At 44.6% G+C, this 27,521-nt stretch overlaps 1 protein-coding gene across 1 annotated transcript in view; it reads left to right on the forward strand.

Moving 5' to 3' along the window:
- The first annotated feature begins 694 nt into the window (after positions 1 to 694).
- Positions 695 to 27,521, forward strand: part of fbln2 (fibulin 2) — a 78,851-nt gene continuing 52,024 nt past the window's right edge. Inside the window, exons 1-4 of the mRNA XM_080845420.1 lie at positions 695 to 777; positions 2,573 to 5,330; positions 23,950 to 24,067; positions 25,019 to 25,151. Coding sequence (XP_080701546.1) covers positions 2,672 to 5,330; positions 23,950 to 24,067; positions 25,019 to 25,151 — 2,910 coding nt within the window. The 5' untranslated portion in view covers positions 695 to 777; positions 2,573 to 2,671. The remainder of the gene's footprint in view (positions 778 to 2,572; positions 5,331 to 23,949; positions 24,068 to 25,018; positions 25,152 to 27,521) is intronic.

The following is a 27,521-nucleotide window of genomic DNA, read 5'->3' on the forward strand; positions in this document are numbered from 1 at the left end:
GTCTTTGAAGGTCAAACTCGTATGTGTGTGCGTACCACAGTGCAATCTAATGGAACAAACAAAACAAGCACCAGTGTCGTTGTAAACAGCAAGGTCCTCTGTCAATGATGGGTTCAAAACACTTTTGTATTTCACAGTGAAATAAAGTTGACCTGACCTGGGACCATAAATGCTTCAGTAGCTATGTGACGTTTAAAGGTGAGATTGATGAGGTGTGCTGTCACTGGGTAACTTGGGGCAGAGAGGAGTCCACCTCTGACACCTCTATGACACCTTACAAATGTGACACGGGTCCTTGTTTTTATTTATTTGTAAAATTGTATGTATTATATGAGCAATACAATCTAAATACAATTTGAAAATAAGTTAGCTATTACTCTACTGAAACTGGATGTAGGCCTAGATAAATAGTGATGACAGTCAAATAAATCGCTCATGACTTACTATCGTTGAGAAAATATGAGAATTCTGTGAAGCAATGTCGGATGTCCAGGCTTTTTTTGTATCATTCCGATTCGCTTTTGGCTCCTGCTGCGAGAGGTCTTGAAGGGCACGATGAAAAGCTGGGTAATGAGGTCCTAAACGTTTGTCCCTCCCCTCTGCGAGAGGTGCAGCCACTTTAGCCCATGACTAAAAGTTGCGAAGTGCACAGACGCCCAGGCGATCCTCTTGCGGGAACTTCTCTCCCGGACATCTTCATCTTACAGCAGGGAATGCAGACTTGTGTAAGGCACGGACATCTCCGCCAGGCTTGCCAATTTGCTTCGATAAAACTAAGTGTGTACTGATGTTTGTTTTTGAAACCACCCTTTAGGGCTAAACTGTTGCGTGCACCGTCTTTGTAAATTCTCGGTCATGAGTCTGAGACTTTGAGCCGTTCGACTGGATGCTCAGAGAGTGCTAACAACGCAGTTTTCATTTAAACTAATTAATGCAAGGCTTAGGCGCTGTTTTCAGAAGTACTCAGACAAGTACTAATTCAGACGAACAGTTTGAGGATTTCTTTCTGAAGTGTTTGAAAAACACTGTCACAAAAGTTGACTGAGATGCACCGTCATTTCTGTCAGTGGGGAAAGTGATCAGTGACAGGGTATGACAGCTTTAACATCTGGTATGTGCAGGAACCGTTTTTTATAAAGTGATTTGCAAGGGGTGGCCGTCGGTAAAGAAATCGAATTAGCAAGGAAGAATAGTTTACGAGTAACATGATGGTGCACAAACCTCCAGTAAAAATAGTAGAACTAGTGGAACTGGTAGATGAATAATTTAGGTTCTCATAAGCAAATCTCATAAGCTATGTGACATTTTTTTTTCATTTTTAAAATAACACAGATTTTGTATGATTAATTCTTAACAGGTAGGTGATGATAGATCGTTTCCTTGATTTAGTACAATTAGGGCTAATAGTGTGCTTTGTGCTTTGATTGTCATGCGTGAAATGTGAGGTTTGGGGTCCGAAGAGGCCTGGCATTTTGCCAAAGCACACTAAATATGTTTCAGACCTTATTCACAGGACTGCACATTGTGTTTGAAATACATAGACAAAGACTCTGAAGTACTTGTGTCCCAGGCACTTTCAGTAAAGAGAGAAGGGGTAGCTTTGCACTTCACAGGAATTGTTCTCTCAAGAATGTCATCTTTTAAACAGTCTTTAAAAACTCTTTGACAATGACTGGGAAAAAAGGTGCCACACAGTTTGGTGTAAAATAATGCGTACAGCAGAAATGCACACAGTTTGAGGAAGACCAAACTACCTTTTTACCTTAATGTGTATCCAGCTGGAATGAAAAATGAAAAGCACACACCATGCGTGATTTGTAGGTGCGCATGAATGTATAGTTCAGAAATGTCTGGGCAGAAGTTTTTCTGAAGTACTTTGTGAGGTGCTTCAGAAATTACTATGCCCGGATTACCCACAAAACACCTCATCATGTTAAATTGGCATCACGTTCTGCGTGGTCTGTGTGCGTTAATATTAAAGCCATACTGTCATTCACAATCTTGAAGCTTTAAACCACAAGGTCCGCACACATTGCTGGTCTTTCCTCACTGTTCTGTCTCTGAGGAGCGATGACAAGCCAAATAAACTGAAAAATCAATCACATGAAACGTGAATAGTCAGCATTCGTCATGACCTCTTTTTATAATCCCTGCACAGATGGGATATACATAAAAAACTGCGTTTTATTTTGCCCTTTGATGGTCTGTGCTTGTCTTGTCCAAACCAAAATCCAAATCGGAATCATGACCATGGAATCTTCTCATCAATTGACAGTGGCATTGCTGTGGTGATCATACAAGTGCACTGCACAAAGCAGACTGTATTTATTAGGGAAAATATGTTCAGCCCTTCTGGATGGGGCAGTGCTGTGGTTTCTGAATATGAGATGAACTAGAGAACTTGAGCCCAGCCATGAAGCCAGATGTTGGCTTTTAGCGCGGGGAGTCAGCCTGGCTGCGTGCCCTCCACAGGAAATCAGCAGCACAGCGACTTTAACTTGTTAAAAAATCCCCCCCCTCTTTATTTTTCTCCTCTTTTGCTCTCTTGTTCCTCTGTATCCCTCTCTGCTAGGTTTCAATCAGCGTCAGCAGCTTCTGAGAGAAGAGCACTTGCTAATCCAAGCTGACAGTGGACTGCTGGTTTTTTTGCCCTTGATTGTTCACCTTCAAAATGCTGCTGAAGTGCTTGCTCTTGCTGAGCCTGAGTGGCTGCCTGGGCCAGAAAGACTGCACTGGAGTGGACTGCCCCGTGCTGGAGAACTGCATAGAGGAGTCGCTGGGAGGCGGCGAATGCTGTGCCACCTGCGTGAAGACAGGATGTGCCTGCCAGGGGTATCAGTACTATGACTGCGTCAACGCCGGCTTCAAGGAAGGGAAAGTGCCCGAGGCGGAGTCGTACTTTGTGGATTTCGGAAGCACAGAGTGCTCGTGCCCTGAGGGCGGCGGGCGGATCAGCTGCCACTTCATCCCCTGCCCGGACATCCCGGCCAACTGCATCGAGCTGTCGGAGCCGTCTGACGGGTGCATCCAGTGCGAGCGCGTCGGGTGCGTGCACAATGAGCAGAAGTACGAGGCGGGACACTCGTTCCACATGGACCCGTGCCAAGTGTGCCACTGTCCCAACGACGGGGGGAACCTCATGTGTTACCCAGTCCCAGACTGCGATCCAAGTAAAGTCGAGAAGCCTGTGCTGGCCATGACCACTGAGGAAAACATGCACAAGAGGCCTCACGGTAACCCTCTGCAGTTCATCTTTCAGCACCAGGGTCCGAGAGATAGCTTATCCAAGCCGTTCCGACTGGCCCACGGAGACACTCTCCCTCTCTTCACTCAGCATCCAAACAATCTAGATGACGAGGAGGAGGCTGACTACGACTATATGCCCACGGACACCCCGGGGCCACCTCTCATAGATCTGGCCGCCCCTACCGAGTCCTCCATCATCTCGGTGTCCTACCCAGAATCCTTCACTCCGCGTGTGGGTCTTCACAGAGACATGAAACAAGAGCTCAGAGAGACGTTCGCTGTCCACCATGAAGCAACGCCCCACGCTGAGACCACCCACGCCCCGACGACTCTTCAGAAGACCACGTTGCAACACCACAGAGAGGTCACGACAACTTCCTGGCAGCAAGCCTTCGAGAACCAAGTTCTCCCGCTGGAGATCACTGCTGCTGCAGACCATGATAGGGATGCAGGAGGGAGCGATGAAGATGAAGATGAAGATGAAGGACGGGAACAAGAGGAAGAGGTAGAGGAGGAAGAGGAGAGAACACTTACCTCACATGCCTTCACTGTGTTTCCACAGAGAGGAAATCATGGGTCCCCTGACCACAGACTCAGCAAGACACAGAGCAGGCCTGCGATGCACGACATTGACAGCTCTGCTGATCATTTACAGGGCAAGAGTACACACACCAGGCCTGTGGTGGCGGAAATCGACAGTCACAAACATAGCCTTGCCTATCATGAACATAACAGAGATACTCAGACCAGACCAGTCATAGAGGAAGTTAGCAGAGAGAGGGGCACCTTTCCTCAACAAGGACATAGTCAGACTACACAGACAAGGCCTGTGATTGCAGAACTTGAAAGCGACAAAGGCAGCTTCGCTCATCATGGACATAACAGAAATACTCAGAGCAGACCTATCATGGAGGAAGTTCACAAAGACAGAGGAACCTTTACTGATCATGGTCATGACAGGAATACTCAGACCAAACCAGTGATAGAGGAAGTTTCCAGAGACAGGGGCACTATAACTGACCATGGTCATGACAGGAATACTCAGAGCAGGCCTGTCATGGTGGAACTTGACCCACAAAGGGGCACATTTTCTGAACATGGCGGCAGCAAGACTACACAGAGCAGACCTGTCATACAGGAACTTGACAGAGAGAGGGGCACCTTTACTGGACATAGTCATGACAGGAATACTCAGAGCAGGCCTGTCATTGAGGAAGTTGACAGAGAGAGGGGCACCTTTCCTCAACAAGGACATAGCCAGACTACACAGAGTAGGACTGTAATGGCAGAAATTGACAGAGACAAAGGCAGCTTTGCCGATCATGGTCATGACAGGACTACTCAGAGCAGACCAGTGATAGCGGACATTTCCCCAGACAGGGGCACCTTTACTGACCATGGTCATGACAGGGATACTCAGAGCAGGCCTGTCATGGAAGAACTTGACCCACAAAGGGGCACATTTCTTGAACATGGCGGCAGCAAGACTACACAGAGCAGACCTGTCATGGAGGAAGTTGACAGAGAGAGGGGCACCTTTCCTCAACAAGGACATAGTCAGACTTCACAGACTAGGCCTGTGATGGCAGAAATTGACAGAGACAAAGGCAGCTTTGCTGACCATGGTCATGACAGGAATACTCAGAGCAGACCTATCACAGAGGAAGTTGACCAAGACAGGGGCAGCTATGAGGGACATGGAAATATTAAGAAAACACTGAGCAAGCCTGTCCAAGATGAAGTTGACCGAGACAGGGGCATAGGTCACAGGCCCTGGAGACCCTCCCTGGAGCATAGCGCGAAGCTCGACAGGCCACAGGAACATGTCACTCCCCCCGTTGTGAACTTTGCAGAGCACACTACCAGACCACAGAGGGTTCACGAGATCCACACGTTCCCCGTGGTGCGGTTCTTCACCACCAGCCAACCTCCCCTAAGAGTGAAAGCAGATGGGGGACACCCTGTGAGAAATCAGACCCAGGAACTCAGCAGTGTCCACGCCGAGGAGAGAGAGAGGGAGAGGCAGCAGGAGAACGAAGAGGAGCGGGGCAACTCCCTCAGTTCCCTCCCCCTGGATAATCGCGGTGAGTAAGCAGATCCCTTTGCAGTTTGTTAATCACCCCCCCCCCCCCCCCCCCCCCGAATGCTGCACTGTCGCTGTCATCCGTGAAAGGGGTTTGGGAAGCTTAATTAAGACCAGTGATTGATTGCTGACATTTGCTAGGTACTACAAACTGATACTTTGAATAATGGCTGAATTAGTGCAGAATAGGGCCTTGCAGCTGCTGAAAGACAAGCATGATACATTATCTAGCATGTGACAGTCACTGCTGGAGACCAGACAGACTCCTCTCAACCAGAACTCCACAGTGTATCCTCATCATTCAACAAGCATTCTGGACCCCAAAGCGCTTGTGTTTATTGCTTGTAATTATTAATATATGTATTTTATTCACACATGCAGTATTCACTTTTTAATACGTGAGCATGTGTTGTTGTGATTGATGACGCTGGTATGATAAGTTAGGCCCCTGGAAACTCGACTGAGAGTCGAAGTACCCGAGCCAGGCAGGCCACACACTTCCCCTGCTGTGAACCTCCTCCTGCTCTCATCTCGTCTAAATCAACACCATCACTCAGTTGCTGAGTTACTCTTCTGTGCAATTTAACACGTTTAAGTTTCCAATTAGCTGGAGACGTCGGAGGGGTGTGTATACACAGTGTCCCCAAGACAAAACGCCTAGGGATTTTTAAACCTGAAGCTGTCGATGGGCTTTGTAATTCATTTTGACTTGTATTGGACTCATAAAAAAAGTTTAATTGGACTTTCGCATGAGGCACCTGGGTAATTTAATACTTTTCTGCTCTATCTGAAATTCCACTTTGGCAAATGCTCATGCATTATTGGGAAGCTTTACAATAGCTCAGAAAGCCATATCTTCGCAAATGACAGCAATCATGTAAAATCACATGAAGAGTGATTGCTTCATACATTTTCAGTTCTTCAAGGATTGAACATTAAATTCACAGTGATTGCTTGTAAAAAAAAAAAAATTTATAGGATTTCCTGTTTGCTCATAGTGGTTGTATGGAAATTGCTGTGATACAGATGCTGGGGATAATTTTCCTCTTTCAGTATCCCACGTTCAGCTGGCCACTGTTCAAGATAAACGCCCGTTTCAAAATGGAAACACTCTTGACATATGCTCTCTCCTTGGCTCAGGAGAGAAGGCCCCTTCTCCAGATAGATAACCTACATTTAGCAGGTTAGCTGTAGCGTGTGAATCTGCCTCAGTATTATTGAACAAATGCCAGCACCTCTTTCTCACTGTTTTGAGTTCACTGATGAGATGGTGTCTTTTTGGCCCCCAACTATTACTATGTTGAAATTGCTTCACAAGAGAATTTATAGAATATATATTGACTTTCCAAAAGAAAGCAGCCTGCCAATTCTGTTCTGTGTGTATGTCTCTATCTCTATCTCCCTCTCTCATTCTCTCTCTCTCTCTCTCTCTCTCTCTCTCTCTCTCTCTCTCTCTCTCTCTCTCTCTCTGTGTGTGTGTGTGTGTGTGTGTGTCACATGTCATAACGCGAATCATGCAGCAGTTGTGTGCTGAAAGGCTTCATCAGGTAAAACAGAGGCTATGGGGGGCAGTCAGCTGTATATATGATAGAAGATTTCAGAAAACTGGTTTTGACACATGCACACACACACACACACACACACACACACACACACACACACACACACACACACACACACACACACACACACACACACACACACACACACACACACACACACACACACACACACACACACACACATACACACACATACACACACACACACACACACACACACACACACACACACACACACACACACACGCGCGCGCACACACACACACACACACACAACTGGTTTTGACACACTGGTTTATCTGGCTTGTGGAGGTTATTTTAAATGAACAGCGTATGAGGTGGTGAGATAAAACATATGCCTCTTGTTCACGGTTCCAGAATGTCCTATCGGAATGTTTGCTTTGAAGTATCTGCAGAGTCTGATGGACGTATACCCTTTTTTAACTTTGATGATGGAGCCATGTGTCTCAGTGCCAAAAAATGAATATATTCAGTTTTGTTGGAAGGATTGAGTTGATATTATCACTCAGCTTGAAATCCTTTATCACTGCGGGTTTCTCACCATTGGCTGAACTCTTCTTCCTCACTTTCTTCTCCAATTCCTAGTGCCTATAGGCAATAGTTGCAATAAAGTTTACCGATGACTCTAACAGAGTTTGTCAAGTATTGTAAAACTAGAAAAGTACTTCAGACTAAAGGTAAGGCAATACGAACATGTCTAGATCCTTCAAGCACTCTCTAGCTGGTCTATATGAAACAACACTGAAAGGTTATTTAAGAACCGACAAGATATATTTCTTCTATTCCCGTTGTTACTTTGAGTGTAAAACAAAAGTCACGGTAAGTTAGACGTTTTTTAATGGAAGATAAAGATAGAGGTACGGGTTCCTAAGACTGAATTTCTTACTAAATATAATGTCTTGTGTCATTCCCCTCAACTTCTCTCAGTAGGTTTTGCCAAATAGTTTTAGCAAGTTGATCTCTGATGAAATACAATTGTTTACAATGTTTGATCAGTTGGAGGATAGGCAGCAAAGCTGTAAAATCAGTGTTGAGTATTGCAGCAGCAATCAACAGTATTAGCTCTAGGAACTTCTTTGAGAATCTGTGACCCTCCCAGGTTCTGTAGTGAGGAAGAAAGTAAGTGATGGACGTGCTTCAAAATGGCTTCTCAGGACCGGTGTTTTGAACCTCAGCACTATCTCAGACTGTGATGAGCACGATGGCAATAAGACTGCTGTGCACTGCAACTTGTGCTACTGTTCCTGTGAAATCACTTTCTACTCATCAATCCTCCCCTTACTCAAATGTAAACATGAAACTTCGCTTTGGTTATTATGACCTTTGAATAGGGATTTGTTAGTTTGCCACACTTTATGAAATGCCTCAAGGACAGAGGCATAATTTGATACATGGCTCTCTCCCGTGTAGGGTCTGGATTGTTCCCCAAAAATGCATCCATCTTTACGGTGTCTGAGGTTAAAAAACATATGGAAAGTGTAGAAATGATGAATACTTCTCAGTAATGCTCCATGAGGAATGACCGGTCATTCCTAGTTGGAGCTCCAAAGTGAAGTAATCCATATTTCATATGAATAATCATCAGGGACATATATCTCACCCTTAGCCTCACAACATCTAGCAGTCATTCAAATCACAACCTGAGATACAGCCTCACATGACATATCATTGTAGTCGTTTGAATGCTGAGCTAACTTTCACCAAATGCTGTCAGGAGGTTCATGAACTCCATTTTTCATGTCATAGTCCATGCGCAAGCAGACTTGCTATACAGGTTCTTGCTCTTTGCGATAGGAAATATTTGGCACTACTAGTGATATAGAACAGAAACAATTATCGTGTGTGTGTAAGTGTCTTTGATTTCCACATTAAGCACATTCATCATCCTCATGGCTACACTTAATGAGATAGCGCTTGCTGAACAGCGAGGGATCTCATAGGAAATAGATGACAAAATCAAAATCATCCCCTCTGGCTCAATGGTCGAGATGGGGGGAAAAAAAAAACATTTTACCCAGATGTTTTCCACAATAACATTTATAGTTTCTATGTACCTCTGTAAGAAGGGTTTGCTTCTATACATGTGTATGTACTAAATGTATGTTTGTATGTATGTAATGTATGTGTGGAATAGGCCTACCATGGGTCATGTTCCACCATATAGTTTAAAGCAGTTTCACACAATAAAAATAGGATTTATATTTAGCAATATTTTATCCATTATAGAATTTTCTCTTAATGTGGATATAGTTGTGTCCTTATTCCACTCAACGCCCACATCAGACAACATAATTGCCGTGTTATTGAATACAATTGTATTGAATGGCCATAGTAATGTCCATCTTCATTATAGTTCTTTGACCCTCTGCCCTGTAGTATTTGCATGATTTGTGAAAATTGGCTCTCAGAAGGGCTTGATGGGTATTCAAACATAGTATGTTATATCAGGAGTGCATACAGGGTCGTCATGCTGTAGTAGGGGGGATCTGTCTGTCTGTCTGTCTGTCTGTCTGTCTGTCTGTCTGCAGTCCAGCTGGAGGTTCGGGGTAGGAGAGATGAGATGGTCCACAGAGACTAGGAAAGGCCATCTGCTCCCCTCATTAACCCCACTGTACAGTTAGTACACTGCACTGGACAAATAACTTGTATTTTTATTCTTGTCGAGTTTGCCCTCTACGAGCTCCCATTGTTAATCACACAGCCCTGTTAGTATCCAGCACAGTTAGCACATTGCACATTGTTAGTGCACAGCATCGTTAATGCACACCATCATTAGTGCACAGCATCATTAGTGAACAGCATTGTTAGTGTACAGCATCATTAGTGCACAGCATCATTAGTGAACACCATTGTTAGAGCACAGCATCATTAGTGCACACCATTGTTAGAGCACAGCATCGTTAGTGCACAGCATCGTCAGTGCACAGGATCTTTAGTGCAGCGCATCGTTAGGGGACAGCATCGTTAGTGCACAGCATCATTAGAGCACAGCATCGTTAGAGCACAGCATCGTTAGTGCACAGCATCGTAAGTGCACAGCATCGTTAGAGCACAGCATCGTTAATGCACAGTATCGTTAGTGCATAGCACCATTTGTACCTGACTCAGAGTTCACTTACCTTGTAAGCAGCACCACCAGCACCAGTGCAGGTAGTACACAGTGCTGGTAGTGCCTAGTATTGTCAGTAAACACCCGCCGGACAGGTAACTTGGCATTTATGTATGCTCCCCTCATTAACCCAACAGCCGCTTGACAGCAACAGTAGAACATAGTAGTGTCAGTGCACAGCATTGTTAATACATTTGCATAGCACTGTAACTACACGATTCTGGACAAAAAGCTCTAGATGTACTCAGCAACTCACTCAGAGTTCACTTCAGTGCACTCCCAGAGACTGTGTGTAAAATATTTTAGTCACGCTCTTGAGCACAGTCTTGTAGATTCCTTTGTGTTCGTGTTTTAGGGATGGTTTTGTTGAAGGGAGAGGCAGCATCGGGCCTCCCTCCCACTGCGAGCTGTTGATTTTGGAGAGTTGGATGTTGCTGAGCTCTGCGTTGACCTCAGCCCTTCACAGAGAGGGTGGGAAAGTCAGTTTGGCTCGAGCCAGAAATCCCCTAGACAGTTGCTGCTCCGAGAGCTCTGTGTTGCATCATAGAAAAGCAAGAATTTTCGATCACGCTGGGTTAGAATGACTCAATCGCTGTGGTGCTGTATCTCAGCCTTCAGTGTTGTTCCCTGTTAAAACATGCACAATGTTTAATGGGACTTGTCCTGACATGTTTTAGCAATTTAACGACTTTTAATTATTCCCATGTTACAGCTGGATTACATGTAGAGGCTTATATAGAGGGAGGCCTTGGCGATTGTCTACAGCTGTTCAGCCATTACATTTAATTTAATTGTCAGGTGAAACACTTTAATCATACTACATTTACCTTTGAACATTTTGCTGGGTTCAAAGTAATCATACATTTACTTCTTTCCATTGTAATATATGAATAAATATCACTTAAGGGAACAGCCTCATAAATCTTGGCATTAGCCTGGGGCTATTTTCACCAAAGGTCATTTTGAGCTGAGGATTCTCCATCTCATACGCTAGGTCATGCCTATCCCCATGATGCATATGTCACACTATGGGCAGATGGATGGCAGGTCTCATATTAATGCTGACACAAATCTCTCTCCCTCCAGAATAACTGGGCCATGTCTTAATAATATAGGGTAATAGTTTGCCAGTCATTTAAGCTCTTTAAAATGTTAATTTCAGGGCTTTCATCGACCACAACAATGCTAAATGTAAAATTGTCATGTTAACGTTTAGCATTGATTAGCTTATGCTGTATGTTACTCAACAAGCTGTAAGAGTACACATGGGAAGATGACTTCAAAGTAATCCACTGCAGACCATTCTGCATTAATCAGGTTTGTGTAACACACAACTCTGTGTTGTTGAGGCTTTTAGTGTCATTCTAGTTGAAGTTATAGTTGTCTACGGAGTCAAACAGTGGCAGCTAGTTCAACAACAACAACAACAACAACAACAACATTATAATGGGGAAAACTGCCCAATCATATTTCTGGTGTCTGTCCAGAGGCCAAATTCTCTTGCTGATATGACAGGGATGCTTTTTTTTTTTTTATTGGTGATGGTGGCGGTGGTGGAAGGGAGACTTGTGATTTCATTTGTGGTTGGTGAAGACATTGTTATTTGCTGATGGATGAGAGTGTCTGGGCCGTTATTGCCTCTGAGTCTGGGGCTAACGAAGATGAGGTGCTCCCTTCAGGGCTTGTCCAATCTGCCCCGGCCCCATGGGTCTCCAGTCCCTGAGCTGACGTCAAAATTACCAGGGCTGCTTGCCAGGCTACGCCAGGCAATGCAACGCTATGCTATGCAACCCTATGCTCAGCAACGCTATGCTAAGCAACACTACGCTACACTCGTGTCTTAGTTCCTTCCTCACTGGAGGTTTCCATCAGTACGAGCCAAACAATACCACATGCTTCAGCTTGAGGGTGGAGTGGACACACTGAGGGGGCCAACAATGGAGGGGTAAAAAAAAATTGACTTTTGAGTCATTAGAGAGCTGTGCAGCAGTGTGGGGCTTGCAACGGCTTTTGAGTGCCGGCCAGGAGACATAATGAAGCAGCGGGCAAGAGATGCGACTGGTTGTCTCTCGTCTCATTTTTTATTGTCCTGAAGAAAAGGAGCCCGGGCACATCAATGCTTCCTTTATTTCCTCTCTCTCTTTCTTTTGCTCTTTTCTCTCTCTTCTGTCTGCCATCCACACAGAGCTATGAGCCTCTCCACAGAAGAACAGACTAAGTAGAAAAGCAGAAGAGCTCCTTAAAACATTCAAGTGTGCCACATAATAGAATACCTTTTTTTCAGTGAAGTCGACAACTTAAAAATGGCGATTGAAACCTCTTTGTGTTTGTTTGACTCTGGTACTTTGTTTTTCCTGACCAAATATCCAGTAGCTATTGTCATGCCTACCGTATGCTCATGTCATTTGTGATATGGATGCGAAGAGGCAGGTGGCCCCTAGGAGAAAAGGAAAGAGAAGTCCTTCACTTACTGGATCTTTCTGCACTGTTTTTGTGTTTTACACTGTAGCGTTTTAGCTTATCTCACTGTGCAGCACGACAAATATATGTTGACGGAGGGGCCTTCCTCTCTTTGTGTGGGCATCAGTGCTTTTACATTTCTGTGCTTTGAGTAAACCAAGTCTTTTCCGCCATGCTGACAGTCCTGAGTCAAAGTGACAGCGGCTTGGGGAAATGGGGTACACAGTGATAACCACTGTTTTTTTTTGGGAACCTGCATTTTGTTGATTGTAAGAAGGCATTCCTTCCAATCACTCACCAGAGGCAATAATTGCATTTGCGGAAAAGCAGTGTTCTTTCCTGAGCAACGAGTTTGAATGCAGATAAAGAGGAGCGCGATTTTTGACAGCAATTAAGATAAATATCTCCAGCTTGTCGAAACACATTCCGCTATGGCACTTCCAGTGACAAAAAGCCGACTGAGTGGCAATCAGTGCGGAAGTCGGTGAGACTGAGAACAGATTAGGAAGAGTACCCTCACTGTGTGAGCCGCAGTTACTTTAAGGGGGAGTATTTGTCACTCTTCAGTGCACAGGGCTGCCTATGGAGCTTTGATGTTCCAGTCTGTGGTTAACTGCATAGCATTATCAAGAGAAAGCTTATGTGTGTGTGCGTATGTATGACATACGAGTATTATAGACTTTAGGATTAGGATTAAAAAGAGATAAGGCCCACATACTTTAATTCAGCTTGTTGACAGAGGCTGGTGTTTTCATAAAAAAGATACCCTGTGTGTCTGTATTTTTATTGTAAAATCCTTATTCACCTTCCTCTGATCTCTGAGCTTGAACCCACAGCGATCCATAACCCTTCATACCATGAGCGGAGAGTCAGACTGGCCTGGGGTTTTCTGATTTACTCACACCCAGCCATGAAAAGTCGTTGTTGACTCAGGGAGAACCACCATGGCCTGATTTATAGTCTGTGTTTTTTCGTAGGTGCGGACGCAGGCCTGACCTGCAAGGTAGGAGGTCTCACTGTTCAGAAGGAGGCTTGTCTGAGGAACCCAAAGATTATTATTGTAAGGGAATTTCTTTTTAGTTTTTTGTATGCTTTGCTTTGCTTCTTATTTTTCAAGAACATTTGTGAGAAGCGAACAAAGATGATTTGTTTTGGTGAAATTCCAAACAGAGGTAGTTAAAAGGTCTGGTCTGAGGCTGTGCTAATGACTGATAAAAGACCAGGCCATTGAAGTGAACCACGAGAGGCTAGTCCTCATCAGAGTCAGGCATGATGGAGCCCGCAGGATGACTGACTGACTGAATCATGAATGGGTATTTTTGTAAGAAGATAAGAGGTGATATGAAGTCCTTCAGAGTCTTTAAAGTCTTAAGAGTCAGTCAGCCCCTCAGACCACTCTGTTTTGAGTCTTGGACAAGTTTTACCGGGCCGTGTAACCGTTTTGGAATAGAGACATGTTCTTTTGCCCAAAGTCCACACAACGTTTTTAAGGTTCATAACACATGGCATATGGCAGGGAGAGGAGTGCCCAACTTGTAATCTCACTCAAGTAGAAACACCTGGTGCAGCACTGCCTGAGCTTCCCCACCATTCTAACGCAACTACTTTAGACTAAGACTGGCCCCCATATGTGAACGCTGTTACATTAAAGAGCATTACAGAAAAAGACCAGATCAGATCAGATCAGATCAGATCAGATCAGATCAGATCAGATCAGATCAGATCAGATCAGACCAGATCAGATCAGATCAGATCAGATCAGATCAGATCAGATCAGATCAGATCAGATCAAACCAGATCAGATCAGATCAATGATCAAGCTTTTGAATGTGAGTGCAAATCCATAACACACCTTAGGTAAGCTGTTTCCTGACTTGGGAGCCAGACCTCAAGCCTGAAAATGTAACACTTGAATCCAACTTACATTTACACTCAAGACACCGATGGCACAGAGTGCAAGCCCCACCATTCTGTCTGGACAGATCCTTGGCCCACTCCACGTCTCTCCATTTTGAAGGGTCTCTCCTGCTGCCTGCCTGCTTCCCTCCTTCCATCCTCCAGGAATGGGGGGAGGTCCGCCGCATGTGCTGGCCATGAACAGAACGTGGTTCCCCGGGAGAAGCAGCTGCCAGCCCGGGTCTGATGGGTGTCTCGGAGAGTGATGAATTATCTGGCACGCCAGAGACGTGATTGGAGCCAGTTGGCCAAATGCCAGGATGTGGTGTGGTGAGGAGTGGTGTGGTGTGGTGAGGTGCCCTGCCAGAAAAAGTGTGTATATTGATACAGAGATATTTTGAAGAGCAGTGAAGATGTTGTGAAGTCAGGCAGGCTTGGTGAATGACGGTCAATTATTTTCCTAAGCACTGAGCACAGGTTTTTGGATGAGATGTGGATGTGGTGGTGTTACAATTCATGCCGCCAATGAATTCATGATAAAAAAAAGCCAAATGAATAAGTAAAGCTAAAATGCAAACAAATCTGTCTGAATGTGTTCACGATTGGTGGCAGTGCCTTTACTCTTTTATTTCTGTCATCACTTGGGTTTCAACCTTCTGTCTGCATTTTTATTTCTCTGATGTTTATGACGCTGTAAAGAATATTATTGCGCTTTCTCCACGCTCCTGTCGTGGATATGCAGGACTCTGGATGACTAGCTTCAGCTTTCTGCCAAAATACGGGCCAGGTTATTTGGGCCAGCAGTAATTGATGGAAAAGAAGTCAGACTGATGTTTACAGAAAGGATGGGAGGGTGGAAATCCTGACAGTTCCTGACTGAAAAACTTGCTAATACTCAGAGGATTCTGCCTGTGTTATCAATACAGGCAAAACTGACTGTGTTTACTAACGAGAAGCCAATAACTCAAGCCAAAGGCATCAAATATGGTCATCACAAGTATTTACTGACAACGTTAGGCTACTTCTGAACAGGGAGGGGAGGTGCTACTGTCTTTCTCTAGTTCCATTTAGAAACAGTGATAAAACAGAAGCTGAAGCTTTCATGTACTTGCTGGCAGAGCTACAAAGAGGTTGACAGTGCTGTCATTGTTTTCCCCTCTAATGATGATTAAACTGACTGGCATGAGCCATATGGGACAGTAGAGTGTCTGCCGTGTGGTCTGTCATCCTGTTTACACCATTTACCTGTCTGCAGCTACATAAGACTAGAGTATTAGGCTACACCAAGACCCTCCCACACAGGCTGTATTTGTGCCAGACGGAAGGCGGTTATCGACAAGGGAAACCACTATATGCTGCTTCAAACATGAGCAAAATCCTCGATATACCGATTGTGAAAGCAGTGTTTTATCCAGAGGAATAGTAATATTCAGTAGCAGTGGGCCCTAACTGGGGGAAGAAACGCTAATGCAGCCTCCATATTAACATGAAACTCCCAGCATTGTACCTCCCTTCTGGCCAACAGCACTGCAGTTGTCTTCTGGCCTCACGCAGTATTGTACAGATCATGCATTTCTCGACAAAGCATGGGAGACAATGGATGCTGTGGGGACTTAGCATCTCCTATGACTCTGACAGTCTCTGAAACGGAATGTCTTGAGATACCTTTGTTGCGCGACTGGGCAGCATTCATTACATTCCTTACTTAAGCACTGAACTGCCTATAAAGTTAGGGTGAGCCTCCATTGTGACATCCTACAACATTCTAATATTGATTTCATATGGAGCTCAGAGTATGTCTCTCAGAATGTCCATAATCCATCGTACATAACCCATCACTTATTCACCAGCAGTTTATACTCTCTCTATCACCTGCTGCCAGCCACGGGCATCAGACGTGATCAAATCATGACGTTTCTAGAGGGCAAAACGGGAAAATAAAGACTTTAAAGCACAAGAAGCAGTCGGTGAAGCAGGCATAATCAGCTAAGAGCCAAACAGTTTTCAGGGGCACGAAGCAACATGTGTAAACAAGTGAGAATAACAACTGTTATTGTTAGTAGAATATGTTTTCTGTGCTTGGGAAGAAAAAAATAAACATCTCCCAGGGTCTTTTGTTGGAAGAAAAGCGGAGGTTTTCAGAGAACTGTATCAAAGCGAGGAGAGTCTGGAGGGAACGTGTGCGCACCGCAGAGTACATGATTGGTTTGGTTAGCCTAGGTATTAGGTGCAGAGAGGAGAACTTCAGACTTATGGGTATGATTGCCTCTTTACGGCGAGCCCCTGCTGCACTGGAGAAGGGGGAGCTGCGGCATTAAGTGAACGATGGGAGGCATAGAAGGGTGCTGACGCTCTCATTTCACGTCTGAGTTGTGTTTTAGTGGCAAAATCATATTTTTTAAACCACTCGGTGCTTGAATATTCAGGTTTGTACCCAGACATTCTTCCTGACTATTTATTCATCGGATGACAGTTTTGGTTTAGCAGTGTTCATGTTTATTCGCTCATTGAAACCGACAGGAGCATTTGTCTTTATTCAGCATTGCTATATTCCTACACCTGCCTGTTCTGATAACATCAATGCTCGATCCAAATGTCTGCTGTTTGCTTGGATCTGAAGGGGTTTTGGTGTACATAAATATAAACATAAATATAGTTTTGTGTGTTTTTTATGTATGCAAAGCCATGGTGTTCTAGCAAAAGGTCTCAACCTGAAAAACTACTTTGTTGACAAATTATTTGTAGAAAGCCCATAAGCAGTGGTAAGTTTGCTTGTAGATGACAGATATATACACAATGAATAAATGAGCCCTGCATTACTGTAAGCTGTAAAATGCCCATACTTCATCTTTTTCACAACCTTTTCCTTTTGAGCGGCCAGATGTTGCCTGGCCATATACATGGTGTGAAGAAAAATCTGTCTGATGAATATTTCTGGTAGAAGTGTTTCATTTTGCCACCATCTGTCTAACAGATGACTTCCTGAAGACATAAAGCGCGTAGAGGAAGACGTGCAAATGGCCCCTGAGTTTTTATCTCAACCCAGATCCTATTGTTTGACACGTTACCAGTGGAAAGTGCCAAAAACGGACATACATATACATACAAAGATACATACAAAGATACATACATACATACATACATACATACATACATACATACATACATACATACTTACATACATGCATACATGCATACATACATACTTACATACAGTACAGTGGTTAATGTCTCCTTTATGCACTCAGCCAGGGTTTGCTTCCTGGCCTCTGCAGGATGCCTGTGAATTTAAATGTAAATGTGTTGCTTTACTTTATAATCGCTGAAGCAGCATGTCATTAATAATGACACACCTCATTTGAAGAAGACACCTAGATGAAGTTCAAGTAGTTTACTGTTCTAAGTATCAAGTGCTCTGTTAGGCAGTTGTGTGTGTGAGAGAGTGTGTTTCTCTGATCGTAGGAAGCCTGAAGCTTTCCACAGGAAGCCCTCTCTGCTTTGCACTATGCAGAGCCTCTGGAAATTCACTTACGGCTCATTGCAGTTTATTTGTCTTGGAGGTGCAGTGACAAACAGCGGCAATATACGTTGTGAGACACGATATCCTTGCAAGCATGGAAGAGTCATAAAAGCGAAGGCAGTTAGCATTCTTCAACTGTTTTAAATCATTACTCTGACTCTAGCCAGATTTACAGCATTGTAAAAATGACATTTGTCGCACCGTGTGTGACGATCCCATCTATTCCTAGGTGTCCTTGTATAAACAATCAGGCCAAACAGAAGCACATCACAGCCTGGGAAAGATAATCCATCACATTTTATGTCTGTAAAAGTTAAACAGGAAAGTGGGGAAAGTTTTTTTTTTTTTCTTGTTTTCTCCTTGCTCGCTTTCTTCAGCTTTTGCAGACACTCCTGTTTTGTCTAGGTCCCATTAGCGCTGATGGTTGCACCTACTTCAGGGTCACCCCCCCCCCCCCCCATGGAATGTTTGGTTCATTAATTACTACATTTCCCTTTCCAACTGCGTGATCTGGGAGATATTTAACGTCCAGGTTGAAGGCAGGAGCGGCTCGTTTGTGTTGAGTTCTGGGAGATATATAACGTCCAGGTTGAAGGCAAGAGCGGCTTGTTTGTGCTGGGTTCTGGGGGATTCTTGGTCGTTGTGTTGTCGTGTTCCTATGGCTAGGACAGATGTGGATGACGGCGGCACTCAGTGTGTCTGAGATTCAGGTCCACAGCTTGCCAAGAAGAGCCACTGGCAGAAGCGTCTCTCTAATGACTTTAGAAACCCCATGCCAGCACTTCAAGTTGGCTTCACACACCATCTCAAAGCCTAATTGATTCTCTGTGGTTTCATTTTTTCTTCATAACTTTATTGACTTTTGAGGAGGAGAATAGTCGTGTTTTTGTTTTGTTGACTAGCCAAGAAATAAAGTTCAGGTTTAATGTTGATTTTTCTGCTGTTATCTTTTTTTTGTTTTATGGTCGTACTCTTGTTGACTAGCCTGAGGAAAAACATAAGTAAACAATGAGTTTTATAAATAGACTGGGTTCTCCATTGTTTCTCGAGTCATTAAGCACATATGTGTTAAACGCCTGACCTCTCACCTTCACTGACCTTCACTGACCTGTCGTCTGGCACGGGGCAAACATTCCTGGAACATTCCGTTGCCCCCTGCTGTCTTCCCATTTGCTAAATAGGGCTTTGCTATTGTTTTATTGTAATAATGAAAGTGATATTCCATTGTGAGTCTAATATCACTGAAACTGGGAGAGCAGTACATTCATTATTATGAGAGTAGACAGGGCCTCCTGAACATCTGTCCTTAGGTAACCTTTTTCTGTTTTGGGTCACCATGACTTGCTGAGTTCTTATGAGCATATGAACCTCCACACAGGGAATTGTCAGTGTAAATAATATATCTATTTCTTGATGTATTAATGTCATCCAATATATCGCATACAGTGAATGTCTAGTAGACCCATGAAGAAAGGCGTTTCGGTATGTTATGGCTGATTGTTATTCATAATCCTGAATGCCAGTCAATGTACCAGAAACAGTTCAATTAACAGTGAGTTGAACTCAAGAGACATAACTTCAGGAAAGAAAGTTCAGGTTTAATCTTGATTTTTCTGCTGATATTATTCTGAAAAGATTTGCTTGATTTCCATTTGTCATTCTGATAGGTGGAGCGCACTATCTGTGTACTTTTACAGACTTGAGTCCTATAAAATTATGCTGAATTTCTCTTATAAATCAGCTCTTGCTCGGATAAGATCTTTTGTATCCACTATTTTTCTGGAATAAATCATTGTTCAAATCTGCCATTGGAAATTGTCTGTGGCAGATCATCCAGATGACAAATGGAGGCTGGAACTACGCCAGACGAGGGCCTGATCCCCACCAGTATCAACTGCACCCTGGCTAGTCAATCATTCAGACACGCGGTTTTGTGGCTCATGCATATAACATTGGGTGTGTATTAAAACATTTATAAAGCGTCCCACCCTCTGAAACGAACACAAAGGAACATGTCAAAGCAGGATTCTTCTATTGGCACGGGAGAATGCTTCACATCTACACATGATGCTTAAGCTAATTACACATGATTTGTGTGCTAGATCCTGATTTCAGGGTGTCGATGTTCAGGAGGGTGTTTTCTGTCATTAGGGCATAGTAATAACTCTTTTCTATCGTTGGTTCATTGGTTCATTGATTGTTTTGTTCACACTCTCTTTGAGTTAGCCTCATTTAGCTTTTTGCAGATGAACCCAAATTAAACAGCTACTTCTGATGAGCATAATAGCTTGCCTTGTCTTACACTCCATTAGTACGACAGCTTGGGTATTTTGTATTGTTGGTGATGCCAGTTCTGCATCTGCAAACTTTAATGTAGTCAGTGTCATACAGCAACATTTGTGTCTGTGGGAACTGATTATGTAATGCTGCCAGGTGTGCAAGCCTATACAACCCTCAACACATTATGATACTAACCTTCAGACTGCTGTTTGACTAAAAAGAGACTGGCAAAAGTTGCAAGTCTGCATGAGTGAAGTTGTGTGAAGTACAGTGTGCATGCAGATCATGGAGAATGGAGGAAAATGTGTGTGTACAGATTTATTCTCAGATGCCCCCCCCCCCCCCTCCATTCACACACACACACACAAACACACATTCCCGCTCATGACACAGCTTATGAATTACGCCCATTGATCTGAATGTTGCTGTAGACTGTCTGGCTTCATAGTGATTATTTAGCAAGGCCTAAGAGCACGACACCGCGGTGGGGACTGAATATCGAGACGGTTCAAAGTACGGCTCAGAGCAAGATAGTGTGAGATGAAGGCAGTGACTCTTGCCTTCTTTCATGTGGGCTCCAGAACCCAGGGTAATTATGTTTGCCTGCTGTGGATTTCACTGTTGCGTTGCTCCAAGGTTGACCTTAAGTATTCCAGTCGAGCAAAGAAGCACGTTCTCTGGCTATTACTTTTTGTAGCGTGTGTCGGTCTTGAGGTTTGGCCTTACACAATGTTTATTCATGCGATTGAGTAGGTTTTTATTAAGTCAGTTGTTGTTCTGTGCAATCTCAAATACAAACAGAGTATAAGTTTAATGCCTTCCCCAAGAGAATAGGCCTGATTTTACAAAGAGGAGTCCGTAATTAAGCCCACAGGCAGGTTTTAGTGCAGTTCATGCATTGCAATGGCAACATCCAGCAAATGGGGTGATCATTTATGTACCAGCTAATGAGTAAGTTGATTTTTAGTGAAGGATACTTTATATTATCTGCCAGAGAGGCCTCATCATTGTCTGAGTAATTATATCTGGGCAATTTAACAGCGTAAATGGCAGACAACGTGTATGGTCTATTCCCTGAGAAAATAGGAACTTTCTTTTGGCTAGGGAGCAACTATATGGTCCAATTTTTACTCGCCCTTTTATTAACCAAGTTGGATTTTTTGGCAATCATGTTCTGCGGTCGATTCAATGATTTATGTGTTAATGTATGTGTTCAAATTGGCCCATCCTATACTTTTAAAGCAATAAGCCTCCCTTCAGACTATAGCATACCATCAAGGATTCACTTAACTTTCGTCTGTCACACAGACACACGCACACACACACACACGCACACACACACACACACACGCGCACACACACACACACACACACACACACACACACACACACACACACACACACACACACACACACACACACACAGATCGACATAGAGCGAGAGAAAGGGATGGAGACAGAGAAAGAAAGAGAGTAAGAAGAGAGGTAGATGAAGAGATAGAGAGAGAGAGAGGGATGGACAGAGAGAAAGAGCGAGAGTAAGGACAGAGGTAGATGAAGAGAGAGAGAGAGGGATGGAGACAGAGAAAGAAAGAGAGTAAGGAGAGAGGTACATGAAGAGAGAGAGAGGGATGGACAGAGAGAAAGGAAGAGAGTAAGGAGAGAGGTAGAAGAAGAGAGATAGAGAAAAAGAAAGAAAGAGAGTAAGAAGAGAGGTAGATGAAGAGAGAGAGAGGGATGGAAAGAGAGAAAGAGAGGTAGATGAAGAGAGAGTAAGAGGGATAGACAGAGAAAAAAGAGAGTAAGAAGAGAGGAAGATGATGAGATAGAGAGAGAAAGAAAGAGAGACAGTAAGGAGAGAGGAAGAGAGAGAGAGAGATGGACAGAGAGAAAGAGAGAGAGTAAGGAGAGAGAGAGAGAGCAGGTGTGTGGGGGGAAGGGAGTGAACGGATCAGTGAATTTACAACAGAGGCTTTTGCTTCCCATCCCAGCATTCATCATGCGTCCTTATCTGGCGCTCTCTGAAGAGGAGATAGACTGCCAGAGCCTGCAGCTTTCAGACCGTGACAAGGAGAGGAAAGGAGAGGAGGGGAGAGGAGAGGAGGGGAGAGGAGGGATGAGGACAGGAAAGAAGAGGAGAGAAGAAAAGAGAAGAGGAGAGGTGTGGCCTCCTCTCCTTTCGTCTCCTTGTCTCGGTCTGAGAGCTGCAGGCTCTGGCAGTCTATCTCCTCTTCAGAGACGGGATGGGGAGCTGATCAGCAGGGGGATGGGGGGTGCTGCTGGTGTCAAAACTACCAGAGGGCAGCCTCACTGACGCAGCACTTCACGACTGGGCCACGGCAAGCCCACCTTCCCTCTATACTCCCCCAACCCAACTCAGTCTCTCCCCTTACACACACACACACACACACACACACACACAAACACCGGACACACACACACACACACACACACACACACACACACACACACACACACACACACACACACACACAAAAACACAAACACACACTCGCTCACACACACCCCCACCTCCATACTAACTCAGCCATTCCCTTTCTCTCTAACACACACACACACACACACACACACACACACACACACACACACACACACACACACACACACACACACATACACACCCACAGACACATCCCCCCACCCTAATCCAGTCAACCCCCCCCTCCCACACACACACACACACACACACACACACACACACACACACACACACATACACCATTGCGTCCCACCACCCTTCCCTGTCTGGCCGAGGTTGGGCGACTCCTTGTTCGGAATGTCAAAAACTCTGCTGTGCTTTTTTCCCTCCTCCTGCGGAATGAGCCACTTGGCTCCCCTCATTAGTGGACTCTGCTGATTCAGGGTCGCTGATAATTACCCAATCCACAGATTTCGTGCAAAGCACTGGAGGTGACCGCTACTTTCCCAAAGAAGGAGAGTTCAATTAGACTCACACACCACCACATCCAACAATCATCCATACAGACTCACACAAATGTCGAAAACACTCAGACACAGAGAGTCAGAGAGACAGAGACACAGTCCCACACATACACATGCACACGCTACTTATGAGGTTTATTCATACACACAGGCCAGCATACGTGTTCAGGCATACACACATTCACCATCCCCTCAACCTTCCCCCTCACTGAGCCTATAAACACACATACACACACACACATAGACACACACACACACACACACACTCACACACACACACACACACACACACACACACACACACACACACACACACACACACACACACACACACACACACACACACACATACACACACACACACACACAGACACTCTCTTGAGGCCCACTCACCAGGTCACACAGAGGGGGGTAAAGCCATCAACTTGTTATACTCTCACACACTCTGCTGCTCCAATAGTGTCTTTCTCCCTCTCTCTCTTTCTTTCACCTTCTCTCTCTCTCTTCCTCTCCCCCTTTCTCTCCCCTTCTCTCTCTCTCTATCCCTCTCTCACTCAACTCAAGTACATTTGGTGTGCACTGAGATCGTCGCTCTTTTTCTAGGATGCTTGTCTACAATGCTCTGGTTGAACAGAATATGAGTATTTTATGCATGATCACTCCATTGCCGTCCTTCTCAATGGGGCAATCTAGCCTGACAGTATGCATCAGAGTCTTTGCTGTGCTACGGTAATCTCCACCGAAGACTGTGTCTGACTGTGCTGTACCTGTGTGCTCCCTCCTCTGCCTCTGCCTCCTCCTCGTCTAGGTGCGTTTGCCATGAGGCAGGTGGAGAGATGCTGTGAGGTGGGCAGGAAATGGGCCTCAGAGAACCACCACTGCAACCACATGGCCACCATGCCTGACGACAGCAACATCTTATGTAGGTAGGAGGACTGACACTTCCCCTCCAGGACTGTTTGCGTGCTCTGGGCTAGTAAGTAAAATAAGACTCGGACCTGACCTGTGGTATGTGAACTAAAAAAATGGTAGTCATGCAAGAAACCAGATGACTGGGACTCCACCGCTGTTTGGTCTATTTTATGTGTTATTAAAATATTTTTCAGTGCTGTTTGGGCACACACAGACAAATGTAATTATAGCACACAGTGCCTTCAGCAGATGTGTCTCTGTGCTATGCGGTCCCTAGAACTGAGGAAGGCATAATGCCAAAAAAGCATCCGCATTGTCTGCTATAATAAAATTTGTCCTAAATAATTAATTTGTACTTTTCCTCATGCTGTTTTCATACATTTCTTATGTTCTGCAACAAATGAATACTACTTTATAGTTGAGTGCACCTTTTTCTCTACACTAAACTCATACAGAAACATGGCTGTACAACAGAAGCATTGTATGTCCTATAGCACTTCTTGTAGTGAGGATGAAGATTTAGACTTTGCTTTTTAATACTACAGGTGTATGATTGAAATATGTTAAATAGACCTGTTTCAAAATGTGTAGTAATATTAACATTACATTTTATATATACATAATTATATATAATAATATACATATACATATTAACATTAGGTAACATTATATGGGGGGACATACGCATTTTAAAATTATTTTAAAATGTTACTCAAGACTCAAAGATGACCTCTTGTAGACACAGAGACACACACAAAACACACACACACACACACACACACACACACACACACACACACACACACACACACACACACACACACACACACACACACACACCTGACAGTTGTCAGAGTGTCATACCTCTAAGCCCTGGAGCAGCGTCAGTCTGTCACAGCGTCTCCCGTCCCCTCCTGTTTCTAATTTTGAGCGTCCACGGCTCGTCCTTGTGTCCCTTGTGCCAGTGTTGCCCAGGACCAGTGCTGCACAGGCGCCCTAAGGCAGAGCAGGTGTTTGGCTGGCATGAGCGCCGCCAGAGGGGGGGATGCCTGCCAGGCTCCGCCGGATGGACGGCACTGTGGAGAGGACTCCTACCAGGCGAGTCGCATGGCAGGCACCACACCACACCACACACACACACCACACACAAACACACACCCAGCGGGCGTGTCCGATCATCTGCGCCAACATTCTCTGAAGTGTCCCGCCATGCTGCTCCACAGCATCTGTCCCTTGCCCATGAAAAGGGTCGCGGTGCCGCCTGGTTTAAATATAAGATGGGATTGATAAGTTGCTGTAGCTTCACTGTGAGAGTGCGGACCCGGCGGTGCCAAGGTCATGGGCATCTGAGGGGGAATGACGTCTGAGGTGGCGGCTCACTTTGGCCCGCATCTGGCCCAGACCTGGCGTGATTCCAGAGTTGGTTTCTATCTGGGGTTGCCAGACCTCTGCTAATCTATGGCTCTGGATGGATGCCAGCCTGATAAAAGCATCAGCTAAATGGCTACAATGAAGTAGAAGCGCCTCTCTCTCCCTCCCTCTATCTCTCTTTCTCTCTCTCTCTTTCTCTTTCTCTCTCTCTCCCTCTCTATCTATCTCTCTATCTCTCCCTCTCTATATATCTCTCTATCTCTACCTTTCTCTCTCCCTTTCCCTCTCTCTCTCCCTCTCTCCCTCTCTCTCTATCTCTCTCTTGAGATAAGAGCAGAGTGCTATCTCCGTGGTGATCACCGTCATCTGCGACAAGGACTTTGCATTAGACAGGCAATAGACAGTCAGCACTTAGGAGAGATTCCTCACAGCCAATCATACAGCACATACCCTTTGGTCCCGCCCACGGCCTACACTCCCCGAGTCCTGCCACTCCAAAGGGTTCTTGCTCTAATTCAGTGTTTTCCTTGTGGGAATCAGGGTCAAGAAATGCTGAATGTCCATATAATGTACAGTATGTTCCAGTTTGTAGGTGCTTTGATGTGTTCACACAAAAGCCACACATAGCTATTTATTCATGTCAGCGTTGGGAATTCAGCCTTTTACCCCTGGTATTGCAAGCTCTAACAAAAACACAGTTTTAAGCTATACCAGCATGAACACATACAGCAAGGCACACAAGGATTGATTCATCAACTGTGCCCCGATGCTGACATTTCAGTTTGACTGAGAGTATATGACATGAACAGTGTTTGGTGCAGGGACCTGATTGAGGACAGGGTTGTCCTCGCCGTACCGTAGCCCATAGGTGCCCCCTTGTTTTCACACCATTACGCCAGTGTGGTATCTACTGAGTTTCTCTCAGGAGATTGCTTTTTGTTTTTCAAACAGTGCAAATCTTGAAATTGTTTTAGATAGCCAAGAGTATTGTATTTTTTACAAAACAAACGTTTGCCCTGAGATTTTCAGATATTTCTGTGAACACAAACATCTCACAGGGGACGAGGGGAATTTGTTTTATTCAGAGTTAACGCTGAGAGAGTTTCACTGCTTTGCATTTTTTGTGCGTTTTTTTAAGTCCCTGGAACTGGAAAAAATTGCCCTGCATTAAAATTGCGGAGTGTATTGTTCGATGTAGACTCAACATGTGTTTTCAACCAACAATGCAGCCTCGTGTTTTTGTGGCCACAAAAAAAATCAGGCCCTGTTATCAGCAATGAGCCGTGTTGCACTCTGGGCCAGATTATCCGTTGCACCACCCCAGACCACTCTCCAAAGCCCTTTAGGTTCATGTTTCCCAACATTATCTTGTGTTTATCCATTGCTGCCAGTCTAGGGGTATTAGGTTTGGGTTTGTGGCGGCGGGACAATCTGTTAAGCTCTTTTGTGGGTTGTTGCATGTTTTTTTGCAGGCTATTTTGTCTGGTGTGTGTTAAAGCTTGTGGTTCTCTGTTGAGTTGCATAGCAGAGTGGTACATGTGTTCATTTCACTAATTTTAGATACTTTGTAAATTGTTATTTTATTTGTCCGTAAATGTATAAGGATGAAAAGGTTTCAAGGTTTAAGGCTGTATGATAAAGTGGAGTGCAGCTTTTAATTGAGAATCAAGACAAAATGAATCAAGTTTTCGTTGAAGCTCCAGACCCTGGTGGGTTAACAGATCATGTAGCGCTGCAGATCTGCTGTGCTGTACCACAGGTTGTAGCAGCAGTGCTCTGGTGAGCTGTTGTGCTGCAGTGTGTCGTGGGCTGCAGGTGGCACTGTGATGAAATGTAACACCCTTTATGTGTTAGTGGGACAGATGTTGCCAACTGTATGGGGTCTTGTGTCTGACAGTAATCAACTGTGCTACCATCGACTCTACTATGTAGCTTATCACCATGATGCAGTATCAGGATCCATCACACTCTGCTTTGTGGCATCCATTACCGAAAAAAACAGTTGCCTTTGGAACAGGTCCCTGACCTGCAGGAGGTCTGTGCCTAATCTGGGCTGCATCTACTCTTTATTTACCTTTGATCGTAATGTGCTGTCCT

This window comes from Sprattus sprattus, assembly GCF_963457725.1.
Source record: "Sprattus sprattus genome assembly, chromosome: 10".
In the NCBI taxonomy this organism is placed as follows: domain Eukaryota; kingdom Metazoa; phylum Chordata; class Actinopteri; order Clupeiformes; family Clupeidae; genus Sprattus; species Sprattus sprattus.